The 20,459-nt window shown below is 32.9% G+C and overlaps 2 protein-coding genes across 3 annotated transcripts in view; both read right to left on the bottom strand.

Moving 5' to 3' along the window:
- gba1 (glucosylceramidase beta 1) overlaps positions 1–13,511 on the bottom strand; it is a 28,556-nt gene extending 15,045 nt beyond the window's left edge. For both annotated transcript variants that reach the window (XM_061982923.2, XM_061982924.2), the window contains exons 1-3: positions 13,230–13,511; positions 12,977–13,162; positions 3,128–3,274 (exon numbers count right to left, since the gene is read on the bottom strand). In XM_061982923.2, the coding sequence (XP_061838907.1) occupies positions 3,128–3,274; positions 12,977–13,162; positions 13,230–13,302 (406 nt within the window). In that variant the 5' untranslated portion in view covers positions 13,303–13,511. The remainder of the gene's footprint in view (positions 1–3,127; positions 3,275–12,976; positions 13,163–13,229) is intronic.
- Positions 13,512–14,668: 1,157 nt separating this feature from the next.
- dap3 (death associated protein 3) overlaps positions 14,669–20,459 on the bottom strand; it is a 28,084-nt gene continuing 22,293 nt past the window's right edge. The window contains exons 12-13 of the mRNA XM_061982903.2: positions 14,995–15,112; positions 14,669–14,901 (exon numbers count right to left, since the gene is read on the bottom strand). Of these exons, the coding sequence (XP_061838887.1) occupies positions 14,816–14,901; positions 14,995–15,112 (204 nt within the window). The 3' untranslated portion in view covers positions 14,669–14,815. The remainder of the gene's footprint in view (positions 14,902–14,994; positions 15,113–20,459) is intronic.

Raw genomic sequence — 20,459 nt, 5'->3', positions numbered from 1 at the left:
AAACGCACACAAAGTGCATACAAGCAATAACATCGAGGAGAAGAGGAATGGCAAAAAAATGCACGTTTACTGGTTCATCAAGGGGGTGCGTGAAGCGCAATATGGATGTATTTGGGCTTCAAAACTAACAATAAAGGTGACGTTTAAAACAGGAAAGCACCGGGCTGCAAGTTCTGCTTTAAAACACACCTCACCAGACGTGGCGATTCGTATTACCGCCTTTGCTTCAAACATAGGTAATCATTTAAACAATAAGCCTTCGGAGCTGCACAAGGAGTTGTAATAATGTTGTTACACCTTTCCAGCTGTTTGGCTCCCATGCAGACTGTAGTTCCTATATATATATATATATATATATATATATATATATATATATATATATATAAACATACATATAAATACATACTGTATATATATATAAACATACATATAAATACATACTGTATATATATATTCGTAAATAAAAACAGAATACAATGATTTGCAAATCCTTTTCAACTTATATTCAATTGAATAGACAACAAAGACAAGATATTTAATGTTCGAACTGGGAAACCTATTTTTTTTTTTGCAAATAATCATTAACTTAGAATTTAATGGCAGCAACATGTTGCCAAAAAGTTGGCACAGGGCGCATTTTTACCACTGTGTTACATGGCCTTTCCTTTTAACAACACTCAGTAAACGTTTGGGAACTGAGGAGACCAATTTTTGAAAATTTTCAGGTGTAATTCTTTCCCATTCTTGCTAGATGTACAACTTAAGTTGTTCAACAGTCCGGGGTCTGCATTGTCGTATTTTAGGCTTCATAATGCGCCACACATTTTTAATGGGAGACAAGTCTGGACTACAGGCAGGCCAGTCTAGTACCCGCACTCTTTTACTACGAAGCCACGCTGTTGTAACACGTGGCTTGGCATTGTCTTGCTGAAATAAGCAGGGGCGTCCATGATAACGTTGCTCGGATGGCAACATATGTTGCTCCAAAACCTATATGTACTTTTCAGCCTTCACAGATGTGTAAGTTACCCATGCCTTGGGCACTAATACACCCCCATACCATCACAAATGTTGGCTTTTGAACTTTGCGCCTATAACAATTCGGATGGTTCTTTTCTTCTTTGGTCCGGAGGACACGACGTCCACAGTTTCAAAAAACTATTTGAAATGTGGACCGTCAGACCACAGAACACTTTTCCACTTTGCATCAGTCCATCTTAGATGAGCTCGGGCCTAGCAAAGCCGGCGGCGTTTCTGGGTGTTGTTGATAAATGGCTTTGGCTTTGCATAGTAGAGTTTTAACTTGCACTTACAAATGTAGCGACCAACTGTAGTTACTGACAGTGGTTTTCTGAAGTGTTCCTGAGCCCATGTGGTGATATCCTTTACACACTGAAGTCGCTTTTTGATGCAGTACCGCCTGAGGGATCCAAGGTCACGGGCATTGCCGCTTACGTGCAGTGATTTCTCCAGATTCTCTGAACCTTTTGATGATATTACGGACCGTAAATGGTGAAATCCCTAAATTCCTTGCAATAGCTCGTTGAGAAATGCTAGTCTTAAACTGTTCGACAATTTGCTCACGCATTTGTTCACAAAGTAGTGACCCTTGCCCCATCCTTGTTTGTGAATGACTGAGCAGTCCATGGAAGCTGCTTTTATACCCAATCATGGCACCCACCTGGTCCCAACTTGCCTGTTCACCTGTGGGATGTTCCAAATAAGTGTTTGATGAGCATTCCTCAACTTTCTCAGTCTTTTTTGCCACTTGTGCCAGCTTTTTAGAAACATGTTGCAGGCATCAAATTCCAAATGAGCTAATATTTGCAAAAAATATAAAGTTTTCCAGTTGGAACATTAAATATCTTATCTTTGCAGTCTATTCAAATGAATATAAGTTGAAAAGGATTTGCAAATCATTGTATTCTGTTTTTATTTACCATTTACACAACATGCCAACTTCACATACATACATACATCATATATACATATACACATACTGTATGTATATATATATATGATACATACATATATACATACATACTATATGTATGTATGTATGATACATACATACAGCCATATACAGTGTGTGTATATATATATATATATATATATATATATACACATACATACACACACACACACACACACACACACACACACACACACACACACACACACACACACACACACGTACGTACGTACGTACGTACGTACAAATAGGGGTAGATTTTATTTGTATAATTTTAACTTTATTCTCACAATGTTTCTCAATTTTTCTCAGAAAACGTTACTCTCATATTTATTTTTATCCAGAAAATTTAAACTTTATTCTCATAGTATAACCACACTTTTCCTCACAATTGTTTGACTCAAATTTAACAATTCTTAATATATTTTAAGGTTTATTTCTTGGATTATTAGGAATATATCACACCATTTTGTTCTCGTAATTTAATTTGATCTCGTAATTGGTTTGATTATTACAACTTTATCAATTATCAAAAACATTGTAATGACATACGTTGTACAATTTTACTACTTTGGTTTATGAATTCTTGGATTTTTTTCTTGTAAAATTATGACTTTATTTTCACATATGAAGAAATCTTTCTTTTTATGGTTTTCCTTGTATTAGTGCAACATATTTTCTTGAAAGATTATGACTATTTCTTTAATTCTGTGACATTCTTGTACTGTAACAAAAATATTTTAAATCTATTTTTTTTTTTACATTTCATTCTCATAAGTGAAGAAAATGATAATAAAATAAATAGTACCTTCAAAATATTATTCATTTTTATCCCTGGCAAATGTAAAACTTTATTCTAATAATTCTTAGAATTGTCTTCTTTTTCTCACCAACTCTTATCTTGCTATTTATTTATTTTTTACTTAAAAATGTTTTCAATCGTCTCACTTTTTCCCTCTAAATATTGGGACTTTATGCTTAAGAGATTCCACCTTTTTTTTTATTATAAAAAAAAAAGTAGCTTTATTCTCATATATCATCCCTATTTTTACAAATCAAAGTAAAAAAAAATCTAGTTGTAGTTAGTTTATTATCCTATTTTTAGATGGGATTAGAAATAATAAATACATTCATTTTCAAAACAGTATTGCAGACCTTCAGTGGAAAAGTACTGTCTCAGCAGCTGGTCCTGTGCTCCGGCAGAAAGCGAGAGGATGTTCATGGCCGCTGCATCTGTCAGAGCTCCACCAAATCCTCTTATTGTCTGATACTTCTTGTATGGAAGAAGAGTCAGTCTCAGGCCTGAGGAGACACACGATATTCATGCATAAGAGAGAATATTTGTCTAGATGTAATTGACAGGTGACCAGTCGAGATCAGGGGTGTGTTTAACTCTTAAATCTCTTCATCACCTTCAGGTCTGTCAATATAAAACATTTCTTATTGAATTGTTATGCTTTATACCCTTTATGTCAAAACCCAGTTTTTTATGGCAAAAACACAAAATATGCAATATTTTCCCCGAAAAAAAATTCTAAGTGGAATATTTGAGCTTTGAATAGGTCAATAATTCATAACAACATTGATTTTAATTCATGATTGTGTGAATGTGAGTGTGTTTGGTTGTTTGTCTGTCTGTTTTGTGCCCTTTTGTTTTTTTATATTGCAAACACACAAAATATGCAATATTTCCCCCAAAAAAACATTTCAAATTTGAATATTTGATGTGAAGTAATAGGACCCAATTGATTCATTATTATTTTTTGAGCTATGGTAAATGGTAAATGGGTTATACTTGTATAGTGCTTTTCTACCTTCAAGGTACTCAAAGCGCTTTGACACTATTTCCACATTCACCCATTCACACACTGATGGCCCTAAGCACGACCCATCAGGAGCAAGGGTGAAGTGTCTTCCTCAAGGACACAACGGACGTGACGAGGTTGGTAGAAGGTGGGGATCGAACCAGGAACCCTCAGGATGCTGGCACCGCCACTCTCCCAACCGGCGCCACGCTGACAGCTTTAAAGAAAATAACAGCCTGCAAGGCAGCATTGTGTCATTAGTGTCAATATTTCAACTTTTTCTCGTTACATTTCACCCGTTTTCTCTTTTATTGCACTTTTTTTTACATTTTTATTTTTTTATTGATATTTTTAAAATGTGTCGCGGGCCGTTAAAAAATGAGGTGTGGGCCGCAAATGGCCCCGGAGCCACACTTTGGACATCATGATCAAGAGACTTGTGTAGAAAGTTTAAAAAAAAACAACAACAAAAAATGGATGACTTAAGAGTGGGGCCGTTTTGGATTCCCAATAATTTTAGAGTTTTGTTTTTTTTAAACTGTCATTGCTCAAGTAAAATAATGAATCAAAATCAATGTTGTTATGAATTATTGACCTGTTTCAGGCTCCAATTACTTCACATCGAATCTTCCACTTTGAACACTTTTGGGAGAAAATTTAGCATATTTTGTGGTTTTGCAGCTTTGCGTTATTAGTGTCAATATTGAAACTTTTTCTTGTTACATTTCACCAGTTTTCTCTTTTATTCCACTGTTTTATGCTTTTTTTATTTTTTATAATATTTTTTAAATGTGCCGAAGGCCATTAAAAAATGAGGTGTGGGCCGCAAATGGCCCCGGAGCCACACTTTGGACATCCTGCTCAAGAGACTTGTGTTGAAAGTTAAAAAAAAAATTAAAAAAATGTATGACTTATTTTTAACACTTTTATGAGTGCGGCCGTTTGGATCCCCAATAATTTTAGTGGGTTTTTTTTAAACTGTCATTGCTCAAGTAAAATAATGAATAATGAATCAATGCTGTTATGAATTATTGACCTGTATCAGGCTCCAATTACTTCACATCAAATCTTCAATTTTTAACAGTTTTGGGGAGAAATGTATCATATTTTGTGGTTTTGCCATAAAAAACAGGGTTTTGACAAAAAGCACATCCATCCATATTCTTCCGTTTATCTGAAGTCGGGTCGCGGGGGCAGCAGTCGAAACAGAAAAACCCAGACTTCCCTCTCCCCAGCTACATTGTCCAGCTGGGAAAAAGCTAATAACATTAAAAAATTGATCTACAGATTTAAGTGTTGAATACAAAAATGTATATACTGTATGTCTTATTTTAAAAATTTTTATGACTGAGACCCTTCCGGGTTCCCGCTCCCAAACTTGAAAAGTAAAAAAAAAATCTATATATTGTATTGGTTTTTAAAATGAAAATATTTCAAAATGGCCCCCGCATGCTTTGATTTTTCAGTGTACGGCCCTCAAGCGGAAAAAGTTTGGACGCCCCTGCTTCAGATCAACTTCAGATCCATTCGTCAATTATACGTTTTTATAATTTTTTCATTGTTTTTTTTGTTTGTTCGTTTTTTATGCCCCTTTTTGTCAAAGAAAATCTTGATTTTTATGTGGCAAACACAAAATACGTGATATTTCCCCCAAAAAATTATTTTAAAGTGGAAATTTTGATGTGAAATAAGTCAAGCCTTCTTTAGGTAAATAATTCATAACAGCATTGATTTTGATTCATTATTATTTTTTGAGCAATACGTTTTAAAGAAAAAAAACAGCTCCCATAATTTTTATGTGGCAAACACAAAATACGTAATATTTTCCCTGAAAAAGGAATTTTAAAGTGGAAATTTTGATGTGAAATAAGTCGAGCTTTCTTTAGGTCAATAATTCATAACAGCATTGATTTTGATTCATTATTATTTTTTGAGCAATAAATTTTAAAGAAAAAAAACAGCTTGCATGATTTTTATGTGGCAAACACCCAAAATACATAATATCTTCCCAAAAAAATTTATTTTAAAGTGGAAAGGTTGATGTGAAATAGGTGGAGCCTTCTTTAGGTCAATAATTCATAACAGCATTGATTTTGATGCATTATTATTTTTTGAGCAATAAGTTTTAAAGAAAGAAAAAAACAGCTTGCATGATTTTTATGTGGCAAACACACAAATAAGCAATATTTTCCCCAAAAATATATTTTATAGTGGACATTTTGATGTGAACTAAGTTGAGCCTTTTTTAGGTCCATAATTCATAACAGTATTGATTTTGATTCATTATTATATTTTGAGCAATAAGTTTTAAAGAAAGAAAAACAGCTTGCATGATTTTTATGTGGCAATCACACAAAATACGTAATATTTTCCCTAAAAATATATTATAAAGTGGACATTTTGATGTGAAATAAGTCGAGCCTTCGTTAGGTCAGTAATTCATAACAGCATTGATTTTGATTCATTATTATTTTTTGAGCAATACGTTTTAAAGAAAGAAAAAACCAGCTTGCATGATTTTTATGTGGCAAACACACAAAATACTTAATATTTTCCCTAAAAATACATTTTAAAGTGGACATTTTGATGTGAAATAAGTCGAGCCTTCTTTAGTTCAATAATTCATAACAGCATTGATTTTGATTCATTATTATTTTTTGAACAATAAGTTTTAAAGAAAAAAAACAGCTTGCATGATTTTTATGTGGCAAACACCCAAAATACATAATAATTTTACCAAAGAATTTATTTTAAAGTGGAAATGTTGATGTGAAATAGGTGGAGCCTTCTTTAGGTCAATAATTCATAACAGCATTGATTTTGATGCATTATTATTTTTTGAGCAATAAGTTTTAAAGAAAGAAAAAAACAGCTTGCATGATTTTTATGTGGCAAACACACAAAATACGCAATATTTTCCCCAAAAATATATTTTATAGTGGACATTTTGATGTGAACTAAGTTGAGCCTTTTTTAGGTCCATAATTCATAACAGTATTGATTTTGATTCATTATTATATTTTGAGCAATAAGTTTTAAAGAAAGAAAAACAGCTTGCATGATTTTTATGTGGCAATCACACAAAATACGTAATATTTTCCCTAAAAATATATTATAAAGTGGACATTTTGATGTGAAATAAGTCGAGCCTTCGTTAGGTCAATAATTCATAACAGCATTGATTTTGATTCATTATTATTTTTTTAGCAATATGTTTTAAAGAAAGAAAAAACCAGCTTGCATGATTTTTATGTGGCAAACACACAAAATACTTAATATTTTCCCTAAAAATATATTTTAAAGTGGACATTTTGATGTGAAATAAGTCGAGCCTTCTTTAGTTCAATAATTCATAACAGCATTGATTTTGATTCATTATTATTTTTTGAGCAATACGTTTTAAAGAAAAAAAACAGCTTCCATAATTTGTATGTGGCAAACACAAAATACGTAATATTTTCCCTGAAAAAGGAATTTTAAAGTGGAAATTTTGATGTGAAATAAGTCGAGCTTTCTTTAGGTCAATAATTCATAACAGCATTGATTTTGATTCATTATTATTTTTTGAACAATAAGTTTTAAAGAAAAAAAACAGCTTGCATGATTTTTATGTGGCAAACACCCAAAATACATAATAATTTTCCCAAAAAATTTATTTTAAAGTGGAAATGTTGATGTGAAATAGGTGGAGCCTTCTTTAGGTCAATAATTCATAACAGCATTGATTTTGATTCATTATTATATTTTGAGCAATAAGTTTTAAAGAAAGAAAAACAGCTTGCATGATTTTTATGTGGCAATCACACAAAATACGTAATATTTTCCCTAAAAATATATTATAAAGTGGACATTTTGATGTGAAATAAGTCGAGCCTTCGTTAGGTCAATAATTCATAACAGCATTGATTTTGATTCATTATTATTTTTTGAGCAATATGTTTTAAAGAAAGAAAAAACCAGCTTGCATGATTTTTATGTGGCAAACACACAAAATACTTAATATTTTCCCTAAAAATATATTTTATAGTGGACATTTTGATGTGAAATAAGTCGAGCCTTCTTTAGTTCAATAATTCATAACAGCATTGATTTTGATTCATTATTATTTTTTGAGCAATACGTTTTAAAGAAAAAAAACAGCTTCCATAATTTGTATGTGGCAAACACAAAATACGTAATATTTTCCCTGAAAAAGGAATTTTAAAGTGGAAATTTTGATGTGAAATAAGTCGAGCTTTCTTTAGGTCAATAATTCATAACAGCATTGATTTTGATTCATTATTATTTTTTGAACAATAAGTTTTAAAGAAAAAAAACAGCTTGCATGATTTTTATGTGGCAAACACCCAAAATACATAATAATTTTACCAAAAAATTTATTTTAAAGTGGAAATGTTGATGTGAAATAGGTGGAGCCTTCTTTAGGTCAATAATTCATAACAGCATTGATTTTGATGCATTATTATTTTTTGAGCAATAAGTTTTAAAGAAAGAAAAAAACAGCTTGCATGATTTTTATGTGGCAAACACACAAAATACGCAATATTTTCCCCAAAAATATATTTTATAGTGGACATTTTGATGTGAACTATGTTGAGCCTTTTTTAGGTCCATAATTCATAACAGCATTGATTTTGATTCATTATTATATTTTGAGCAATAAGTTTTAAAGAAAGAAAAACAGCTTGCATGATTTTTATGTGGCAATCACACAAAATACGTAATATTTTCCCTAAAAATATATTATAAAGTGGACATTTTGATGTGAAATAAGTCGAGCCTTCGTTAGGTCAATAATTCATAACAGCATTGATTTTGATTCATTATTATTTTTTGAGCAATACGTTTTAAAGAAAGAAAATACCAGCTTGCATAATTTTTATGTGGCAAACACACAAAATACGTAATATTTTCCCTGAAAAAGGAATTTTAAAGTGGAAATTTTGATGTGAAATAAGTCGAGCTTTCTTTAGGTCAATAATTCATAACAGCATTGATTTTGATTCATTATTATTTTTTGAACAATAAGTTTTAAAGAAAAAAAACAGCTTGCATGATTTTTATGTGGCAAACACCCAAAATACATAATAATTTTCCCAAAAAATTTATTTTAAAGTGGAAATGTTGATGTGAAATAGGTGGAGCCTTCTTTAGGTCAATAATTCATAACAGCATTGATTTTGATTCATTATTATATTTTGAGCAATAAGTTTTAAAGAAAGAAAAAAACAGCTTGCTTAATTTTATGTGGCAAACACACAAAATACGCAATATTTTCCCCAAAAATATATTTTATAGTGGACATTTTGATGTGAACTAAGTTGAGCCTTCTTTAGGTCCATAATTCATAACAGCATTGAATTTGATTCATTATTATATTTTGAGCAATAAGTTTTAAAGAAAGAAAAACAGCTTGCATGATTTTTATGTGGCAAACACAAAATACGTAATATTTTCCCTGAAAAAGGAATTTTAAAGTGGAAATTTTGATGTGAAATAAGTCGAGCTTTCTTTAGGTCAATAATTCATAACAGCATTGATTTTGATTCATTATTATTTTTTGAACAATAAGTTTTAAAGAAAAAAAACAGCTTGCATGATTTTTATGTGGCAAACACCCAAAATACATAATAATTTTACCAAAAAATTTATTTTAAAGTGGAAATGTTGATGTGAAATAGGTGGAGCCTTCTTTAGGTCAATAATTCATAACAGCATTGATTTTGATGCATTATTATTTTTTGAGCAATAAGTTTTAAAGAAAGAAAAAAACAGCTTGCTTAATTTTATGTGGCAAACACACAAAATACGCAATATTTTCCCCAAAAATATATTTTATAGTGGACATTTTGATGTGAACTAAGTCGAGCCTTCGTTAGGTCAATAATTCATAACAGCATTGATTTTGATTCATTATTATTTTTTGAGCAATACGTTTTAAAGAAAAAAAACAGCTTCCATAATTTGTATGTGGCAAACACAAAATACGTAATATTTTCCCTGAAAAAGGAATTTTAAAGTGGAAATTTTGATGTGAAATAAGTCGAGCTTTCTTTAGGTCAATAATTCATAACAGCATTGATTTTGATTCATTATTATTTTTTGAACAATAAGTTTTAAAGAAAAAAAACAGCTTGCATGATTTTTATGTGGCAAACACCCAAAATACATAATAATTTTACCAAAAAATTTATTTTAAAGTGGAAATGTTGATGTGAAATAGGTGGAGCCTTCTTTAGGTCAATAATTCATAACAGCATTGATTTTGATGCATTATTATTTTTTGAGCAATAAGTTTTAAAGAAAGAAAAAAACAGCTTGCATGATTTTTATGTGGCAAACACACAAAATACGCAATATTTTCCCCAAAAATATATTTTATAGTGGACATTTTGATGTGAACTATGTTGAGCCTTTTTTAGGTCCATAATTCATAACAGCATTGATTTTGATTCATTATTATATTTTGAGCAATAAGTTTTAAAGAAAGAAAAACAGCTTGCATGATTTTTATGTGGCAATCACACAAAATACGTAATATTTTCCCTAAAAATATATTATAAAGTGGACATTTTGATGTGAAATAAGTCGAGCCTTCGTTAGGTCAATAATTCATAACAGCATTGATTTTGATTCATTATTATTTTTTGAGCAATACGTTTTAAAGAAAGAAAATACCAGCTTGCATAATTTTTATGTGGCAAACACACAAAATACGTAATATTTTCCCTGAAAAAGGAATTTTAAAGTGGAAATTTTGATGTGAAATAAGTCGAGCTTTCTTTAGGTCAATAATTCATAACAGCATTGATTTTGATTCATTATTATTTTTTTAACAATAAGTTTTAAAGAAAAAAAACAGCTTGCATGATTTTTATGTGGCAAACACCCAAAATACATAATAATTTTCCCAAAAAATTTATTTTAAAGTGGAAATGTTGATGTGAAATAGGTGGAGCCTTCTTTAGGTCAATAATTCATAACAGCATTGATTTTGATTCATTATTATATTTTGAGCAATAAGTTTTAAAGAAAGAAAAAAACAGCTTGCTTAATTTTATGTGGCAAACACACAAAATACGCAATATTTTCCCCAAAAATATATTTTATAGTGGACATTTTGATGTGAACTAAGTTGAGCCTTCTTTAGGTCCATAATTCATAACAGCATTGAATTTGATTCATTATTATATTTTGAGCAATAAGTTTTAAAGAAAGAAAAACAGCTTGCATGATTTTTATGTGGCAAACACACAAAATACGTAATATTTTCCCTAAAAATATATTATAAAGTGGACATTTTGATGTGAAATAAGTCGAGCCTTCGTTAGGTCAATAATTCATAACAGCATTGATTTTGATTCATTATTATTTTTTGAGCAATAAGTTTTGAAGGAAAAAAAACAGCTTGCACGGCAGTTTTTAATTATTAAATTCAACATTGCAACTTTTTCTCGTTAGTAGACCTGAAGTTGATCTACAAATTTAAGCGTTGAATACAAAAATTTATATGTGACATATTTTTAACATTTTTATGACTGAGACCCTTCCGGGTTCCCGCTCCCAAACTTGAAAAGTAAAAAAAATCTATATAATGTATTGGTTTTTAAAATGAAAATATTTCAAAATGGCCCCCGCATGCTTTGATTTTTCAGTTATTGGCTCTCAAGTGGAAAAAGTTTGGACGCCCCTGCTTCAGATCTCCTTCAGATCCATTTGTCAATTATACGTTTTTTTTTTTTTTTCATTGGTTTTTTTGTTTGTTCGTTTTTAATGCCCTTTTTGTCAAAGAAAATCTTGATTTTTATGTGGCAAAAACAAAAAATACGTAATATTTTCCCTAAAAATATATTTTAAAGTGGAAATTTTGATGTGAAATAAGTCGAGCCTTCTTTAGGTCAATAATTCATAACAACATTTATTTTGATTCATTATTATTTTTTGAGCAATAGGTTATAAAGAAAAAAAAACAGCTTGCATGATTTTTATGTGGCAAACACAAAATACGTAATATTTTCCCTGAAAAAGGAATTTTAAAGTGGAAATTTTGATGTGGAATAAGTCGAGCCTTCTTTAGGTCAATAATTCATAACAGCATTGATTTTGATTCATTATTATATTTTGAGCAATATATTTTAAAGAAAAAAAACAGCTTGCATGATTTTTATGTAGCAAACACAAAAAATACGTAAAATATTCCCTAAAAAATTATTTTAAAGTGTAAATTTTGATGTAAATTAAGGCTAGCCTTCTTTAGGTCAATAATTCATAACAGCATTGATTTTGATTAATTATTATTTTTTGAGCAATAAGTTTTAAAGGAAAAAAAAACAGCTTGCACGGCAGTTTTTAATTATCAAATTCAACATTGCAACTTTTTCTCGTTAGTAGACCTTAAGTTGATCTACAAATTTAAGCGTTGAATACAAAAATGTATATGTGACATATTTTTTACATTTTTATGACTGACACCCTTCCGGGCTCCCGCTCCCAAACTTGAAAAGTAAAAAACAAATCTATATATTGTATTGTTTTTTTAAAATGAAAAAATATCAAAATGGCGCCCGCATGCTTAGATTTTTCGGAAAAAGTTTTGACGCCCCTGCTTCAGATCCATTCATGAATTATACGTTTTTTATAATTTTTTCATTGTTTTTTTTGTTTGTTTGATTTTTATGTGGCAAAAACACAAAATACGTAATATTTTCCCTACAAATATATTTTAAAGTGGAAATTTTTATGTGAAATAAGTCGAGCCTTCTGTAGGTCAATAATTCATAACAGCATTGATTTTGATTCATTATTATTTTTTGAGCAATACATTTTAAAGAAAAAAACAATTAGCATGATTTTTTATGTGACAAAAACACAAAATATGTAATATTTTCCCAAAAAATATATTTTAAAGTGGAAATTTTGATGTGAAATAAGTCGAGCCTTCTTCAGGTCAATAATTCATAAAAGCATTGATTTTGATTCATTATTTTTTTTGAGCAATAAGTTTTGAAGAAACTTATTGTTGCTGCATGGCCGTTTTTAATTGTTAAATTCAACATTGCAACTTTTTCCTCGTTGCATTTCACCTATTTGCTCTTAAAATTTGATCTTTTTAATGTTTTTTTTAATATTTTTTTATAGTAGAACATGTTACTATTGTATAGGAATGGATGATAAAGTTTAAATGCTGTGGATGACTCACCCCCGGTGCTGTTGAGCCTGACGGGAGCTTGGCTGGCCTCTAGCCGGCTGCCCTGCCTGCTACTCAGGTAGGAGGCGTAGTGACCCACCGGTGGGAGCACCACGGAGCCCACGCTGTCACAGTACGTGGAATTACACTCACACACCACCGAGTCATGGCCGAAGCTTCTGGAAACACACGCGTTGCCTTCCGAGGGGAGAAGAGAAAGATTAACGTGTGATTTTTAACAATATGAGGAAAACATGTATTTTACCTGAAGAGGAGGACGTTGTTGTGATGTAAAAAGCAGCTGCTAGCAACACCGCACTAAGTAATGGCAGCCACATTTTTCAACAGGCGCGCTTTGGCCACCCCCGTAATATCATGTGAGTCCAGAAATTACTTTTAACTTCAAAAAACAACACACACAAATCATTATTAGGTAATTTACTTCGATTTAAAACGCCTAATTAACCCAAACTGTCTTTTCCGGCAGTTTATTACAGGGAGCTTGCAGTGTTTTGGGTCAGCGAAGTCATGTGACCTGTCACTGCACAGGCAATGTAATACCCAAACAAGCCACTTGGTGGTGCTGTTTCTCTCGTGACTTAACAGGAAGCGCATTAAATTTATAAATATTGCAACATTCCAAGGAATTAGAGGCCCAGTTCGTCTTTATTTTTGTCACAAAATGCAATGTTTTAGCACAACGAGCTCAATCTCCTAGCTCTCTCATTTCCTGGCAACTCTCGAACAACCTGTTGTCAACAATATACGTCACTTCCTGTCCTTGTCCCGGAAGTCCCGCCCACAGGCAAGGCCATTTGCTATAATTCGTAGCCAACCATGGTATCCAAAGTGTGGCCTGAGGGCCATTTGTGGACCGTATCTAATTTTTAACACCCCGTGGCACATTCAAAAAATATATATAAATGTAAAAATGTATAAAATGTAATGTGAAAAAGTTGCAATGTTAAATCCAATAACACAAAGCTGCCATACAGACTGTTTTCTTTAAAGCTGTCATTGCTCAAAATGTGAATTCAAATCGTTATGAATTATTGACATATTCAAGGCTACAATTACTTCACATTAAATATTCCACTTTGAATTTTTTTTGATGGGTAAATAGTGTATTTTGTGTTTGCCGTATAAAAAACAAAGTTACATTGACAAAAAGGGCATAAAATAAAAAAGTACATTTAAAAAAAAAAAGTATAATCAATAGTTCTTAAGATTTAAGCATTTAAACAATAAAAAAATGAGTAAGGCCCTTTTAGTGAGATTTTTTTAAACTGTCATTGCTCAAAAAATAATAATGAATTCAAATGAATGTTATGAATCATTGACCTATTAATGGCTCCAATTACTTCACCTCAAATATTTTGAAATATCTTATAGCGAAAATGTTGCAAATTTTGTTTTTTTGCCATAAAAACACAGTTTCGACAAAAAGGGCATAAAACTTATAAAATGAAAATAACTATATCGACAGACCTGAAGGTGATACAGAGATTTAAGTGTTGAATAATTTCAATTTGTGCATGTTTTTTTAATAAAGATTCTTCTGTTCTTATAAAATAATAAAAGTGAATTGAAAGTATTGACGGCAATTACAATAAAAGCTTTGTGTAGATCTTTGTATGGTGGCAATCTTAAAAAACTGATTTCAGTAATAATACATACAGCTGAACTTACATTAAAACAGCATAATTAAAACAACTTTTCAACATTTTATTAGCAAACATGATAAATGAATAATTTACAGACACATGAATACAGGTAGATGTGAATATTGACTTTCTGCATTTCAATAGGGCGGATGTTTTAGTATGACATTTGTATTTAAAATCTGAGTCTTCATAAGAAAGCACAGATTCTGTCCATTAGCGATGGATTCCTGTCGGTCAAAAAGAGCAGTTCTTTCTTGCCATCCTCTGTTCGGCCTGAAAAGAGAAATAAACGATAGTAATAATAGTAATATTAGTATGCGATGAAAGCACACTCGATACATGGCAGTGTTTAGCAGTGATTCTTACTCTTAGGATGTTGCAGCCAATTGCGGTCCAAGTAGTACAGATAGCAGCTCTCAAACTCCTTCTCGTTGTAATAGGGCACCGACACCGGGATGAACGGATCCATGTTGTCAAATCCCCTCTGAAAAGGATTATTACCATCAACTAACATTCAACACTATAACTTTAGCACAGGTCAAAAGAAACTACAGTAAGCGCATCCTCATCACATATGTTAATTAGGGCTGCAACGATTTGTCGGCGATAAAATTTGATTAGACCGTAATACTACAACTTTATACTCTTTTTTTCAGCAAGACACGATTTTTGTAAAATTACTTTTTCCCAAAAAATTGTCTTCATAATATTATGAAATCTAACAGTGCCATGTTACGATGCCTGGATTTCGCGTGACATTATGCCCAGTTGCCGACTCAGCCGGCTCGTTGCACTTCGGCACTTGGCAATCACTCCAGCAGCACTGAAAGCAGACTCATCCAAACTACCTCTAAGTCAGCGTTTTTCAACCTTTTCTGAGCCAAGGCACATTTTTTTCATCGAAAAAATGCGGAAGCACACATTAAAACATTAAAAAATTAAACTCAGCAGCCGATATTGACAGTAAAAAGTCGTCGCAATTGTTGGATATGACTTCAAACCACAACCAAGCATGCATCACTATAGCTCTTGTCTCACAGTAGGTGTACTGTCACCACCTGTCACATCACGCCGTGACTTATTTTGAGTTTTTTGGTGTTTTACTGTGTCGTGTTTTAGTTCTTGTCTTGCGCTCCTATTTTGTGGTTGATTGTCATGTCATGTACGGATGTACCGTATTTTTCGGAGTATAAGTCGCACCGGCCGAAAATGCATAATAAAGAAGGAAAAAAAACATATACAGGGTAAGTCGCACTGGAGTATAAGTCGCATTTTTTGGGGAAATTTATTTGATAAAACCCAACACCAAGAATAGACATTTGAAAGGCAATTTAAAATAAATAAAGAATAGTAAACAACAGGCTGATTAAGTGTACGTTATATGAGGCATAAATAACCAACTGAGAACGTGCCTGGTATGTTAACGTAACATATTATGGTAAGAGTCATTCAAATAACTTTAACATATAGAACATGCTATACGTTTACCAAACAATCTGTCACTCCTAATAGCTAAATCCCATGAAATCTTATACGTCTAGTCTCTTACGTGAATGAGCTAAATAATATTATTTGATATTTTACGGTAATGTGTTAATAATTTCACACATAAGTCGCTCTTGAGTATAAGTCGCACCCCCGGCCAAACTATGAAAAAAACTGTGACTTATAGTCCGAAAAATACGGTACTTTGTGGACGCCGTCTGCTGCTCCACACGCTGTAAGTCTTTGCCGTCGTCCAGCATTATGTTTTTATTTACTTTGCAGCCAGTTCAGTTTTAGCTTCGTTTAGCATAGCCGTCCCTAAGCGTCAATGCCTTTTCTTGGCAGCACTTGCCTTTTGTTTATTTTTGGTTTAAGCATTGGATACCTTTTTACCGGCACGCTGCCTCCCGCATATTGTGATCACGACAAACCATGTTCCCGACATCTACAAAGCAATTAGCTACCTGCTGCCACCTACTGATATGCCTGAGCTCTAGACAGCACAGACACTCAACAACAGCACATTTTCGGATTATAATTACTGGTTTGCAAAAAATATTTTTAACCCAATTAGGTGAAATTACGTAATCTCCCACGGCACACCAGACTATATCTCACGGTACACTAGTGTACACAAGTAATGTTGCAATTTTCAATGCCAGCAAAAAATAAACCACCCAAAAGACACTTAAGTAAAGTAAGGCTCAACTTTTACGAAAATGTGCTAGGTTGATGGTAATACACATTCGCTTTGCTGTTGGCATGCTACTGATTAGCATTAGCTAATTTAAATGGCGATTTCAACCCCTCCAAATGTGTTAATAAAAAGTACAATTAAGCTGCACGTTACAATCAAACAGCTGGTGCGTAATAAATACAATACTTTCAGTATCAACACTTTTTAAGGGTGAAAAACCCCCCACCATAAATTATACACTACTGCCATCTAACTTCTTGGACTTGCAACTGTTATTGAAACTTAATGTTAGATAATATGATGATAAAACAAGATATAATAAATGTACAGCATTTATCATAATTAGCAAATATTTAAATGGTTAAATGAAAAATACATTTTATTATGAAAAACAATTTATATTTATTAACAAACACAAAAGTACCAAAAATTTGTTGTACTCAGCAATAAGGTACCCGGGTAGATTCCCAGGTACTGGCAATTGGTACCGTAACGGTTCAAATTTGATTCTCAGTATTATCATCCATCCATCCATCTTCTACCGCTTGTCCCTTATTGGGGTTGCGGGGGGTGCTGGAGCCTATCTCAGCTGCATTGAAATTATTATTCATAATACAAATCTACATGTTTGTATTTATATTTTACCTACTAATATAATTTTGAGGTGCTTTTGTAACACGAACAGCAATTTAATTCTTACAAAAATTTTCATAAAATTACTTTTCTTAAAATGTAAACATTTTCTTTGTAAGGTTCAAAATGTTATAAAATCGCCTTATAGTAAAATACTTTTTTTTCCCCAGGATTACAATTTAAAGTAGAACTGCATTTTTTTTTTCAATTTTGCATATCATTCACAATCCTTATGTTTTACTTCATTCTAATTTGTAATAATCGGCTCGTTCCAAGTAATGGGAGCAATCAATTTCGCCTCTAAATCCCTCTTAAAAAACGCTAACAATACTCCATTTACATCTTGTGACCTGAATATTCACCAAGTATTAGCGATATTGTTATTATGAGCACTAATGCAGACAAACTATTTTTAGAGGCACCGTGATCACAGAGAGCTAACGATATTGGCATACACAGTTGTTGCAACTTGATCATCTGTTAACTGGTGAAAGTTAATTCGAGATGACAAATCACCTCACCTGGATAGTAGAAGGGTGTGGCCATATACCGAGAAGTTGGTCATCTGTGACATTTAACTTAGACCGGAGATGGCAAGAAAGACACATGCTTTTTTTAACACTTTGTGAGGATTAGGGTTAATTCTTCATCTCAACGGGAAGATATTAACACACCATAAATCAGTGTCCCAGTGAGAGCAGACATTGTACAGTAAGTGATTATTTTATTATGCGTGTTGTCTCTCATGAAGTTTGGCATGATTAGTAGTAGTGTTGTTGAAATAATAAGTGAACGTTGTGATGTATCTATGAAATGAATGTGCCGTCGTATCATTAAAATAAGCAAAGTATGTAAATATTATGAATGTCAGTACATTATATATATACTTACAGCAATAATATAAAACCTTGATGGGGGTGTTTCGATGTTTTTAGAGCATCTTTTTGGGCAAAATAGAGAAACTTCCATTTGCTCTATTGGTAGCTGTCATTTATTTGTGTTTATTTACTAGATAGAATGCACAAAAAAATATACACTACCGTTCAAAAGTTTGGGGTCACCCAAACAATTTTGTGTTTTCCATGAAAAGTCACACTTATTCATCACCATACGTTGTGAAATGAATAGAAAATAGAGTCAAGACATTGACAAGGTTAGAAATAATGATTTGTATTTGAAATAAGATTTTTTTTACATCAAACTTTGCTTTCGTCAAAGAATCCTCCATTTGCAGCAATTACAGCATTGCAGACCTTTGGCATTCTAGCTGTTAATTTGTTGAGGTTATCTGGAGAAATTGCACCCCACGCTTCTAGAAGCAGCTCCCACAAGTTGGATTGGTTGGATGGGCACTTCTTGCGTACCATACGGTCAAGCTGATCCCACAACAGCTCAATGGGGTTCAGATCTGGTGACTGCGCTGGCCACTCCATTACCGATAGAATACCAGCTGCCTGCTTCTTCTCTAAATAGTTCTTGCACAATTTGGAGGTGTGTTTTGGGTCATTGTCCTGTTGTAGGATGAAATTGGCTCCAATCAAGCGCTGTCCACTGGGTATGGCATGGTGTTGCAAAATGGAGTGATAACCTTCCTTATTCAGAATCCCTTTTACCCTGTACAAATCTCCCACCTTACCAGCACCAAAGCAACCCCAGACCATCACATGACCTCCACCATGCTTAACAGATGGCGTCAGGCATTCTTCCAGCATCTTTTCAGTTGTTCTGCTTCTCACAAACGTTCTTCTTTGTGATCCAAACACCTCAAACTTGGATTCATCCGTCCACAACACTTTTTTTCCAGTCTTCCTCTGTACAATGTCTGTGTTCTTTTGCCCATCTTAATCTTTTTCTTTTATTGGCCAGTCTCAGATATGGAAATGGGCCTCTATACACCTATGTAGATATTGCACCAAAAACCAGACATTTGCAGCTAGAATAGTCATTTACCACATTAGCAATGTATAGAGTGTATTTCTTTAAAGACTCGTTTAAAGTTATCTTCATTGAAAAGTACAGTGCTTTTCCTTCAAAAATAAGGACATTTCAATGTGACCCCAAACTTTTGAACGGTAGTGTATGTTCTTATCTTACATAAAGATTGTGAATTATAGACAAAAAAGTGTTGTTATCCTTTCAGTCAAGCAAAAACTAAACCATTTTCTCCAATATCCTGACCTGATTTCTTTCAAAATTATCCTAATATTAAGCCTTTTTTTTTTTTTGCTATATTGTGAATTTATTCCAAATAAACACTACCAGTCAAAAGTTTTAGAACACCTCATAAAAGGCCTACTGAAACCCACTACTACCGACCACGCAGTCTGATAGTTTATATATCATTGATGAAATCTTAACATTGCAACACATGCCAATACGGCCGGGTTAGCTTACTAAAGTGCAATTTTAAATTTCGCGCAAAATATCCTGCTGAAAACGTCACGGATTGTAGAGGACATTTTGGGACAGCATGGTGGCCAGCTATTAAGTCGTCTGTTTTCATCGCAAAATTTCACAGTATTCTGGACATCTGTGTTGGTGAATCTTTTGCAATTTGTTCAATGAACAATGGAGACCGCAAAGAAGAAAGCTGTAGGTGGGAAGCGGTGTATTGCGGCAGGTGTTGTGCCGGATAACGCACCCCCGCCGTAGAATGCACCCCCTTGACTGTTGTGCCGGATAACACAGCCTGTGTTTCATTGTTTACATTCCCGAAAGATGACAGTCAAGCTTTACCATTGGCCTGTGGAGAACTGGGACAACAGAGACTCTTACCAGGAGGACTTTGAGTTGGATGCGCAGACGCGGTACCGTGAGTACGCATGCAGCTGTGGCTTCCAAACATTTGATCGCTTGCCCGTACGTGCGTGCCGCTATGTGCATGTCACGTACGTAACTTTGGGGACTTTGGGGAATATATGTGCTGTATGAACTTTGGGGAGGTGAACGGTACTTTGGGGTGTGGGATTGAGTGTGTTGTGCAGGTGTTTGAGTTGTATTGGCGGGTTATATGGAC

The sequence above is a fragment of the Nerophis lumbriciformis genome, linkage group LG21 (assembly GCF_033978685.3).
Source record: "Nerophis lumbriciformis linkage group LG21, RoL_Nlum_v2.1, whole genome shotgun sequence".
Taxonomy (NCBI): domain Eukaryota; kingdom Metazoa; phylum Chordata; class Actinopteri; order Syngnathiformes; family Syngnathidae; genus Nerophis; species Nerophis lumbriciformis.
Note: the sequence above shows the minus strand (reverse complement) of the source record. Positions and strands in the feature narration are given on the sequence as shown.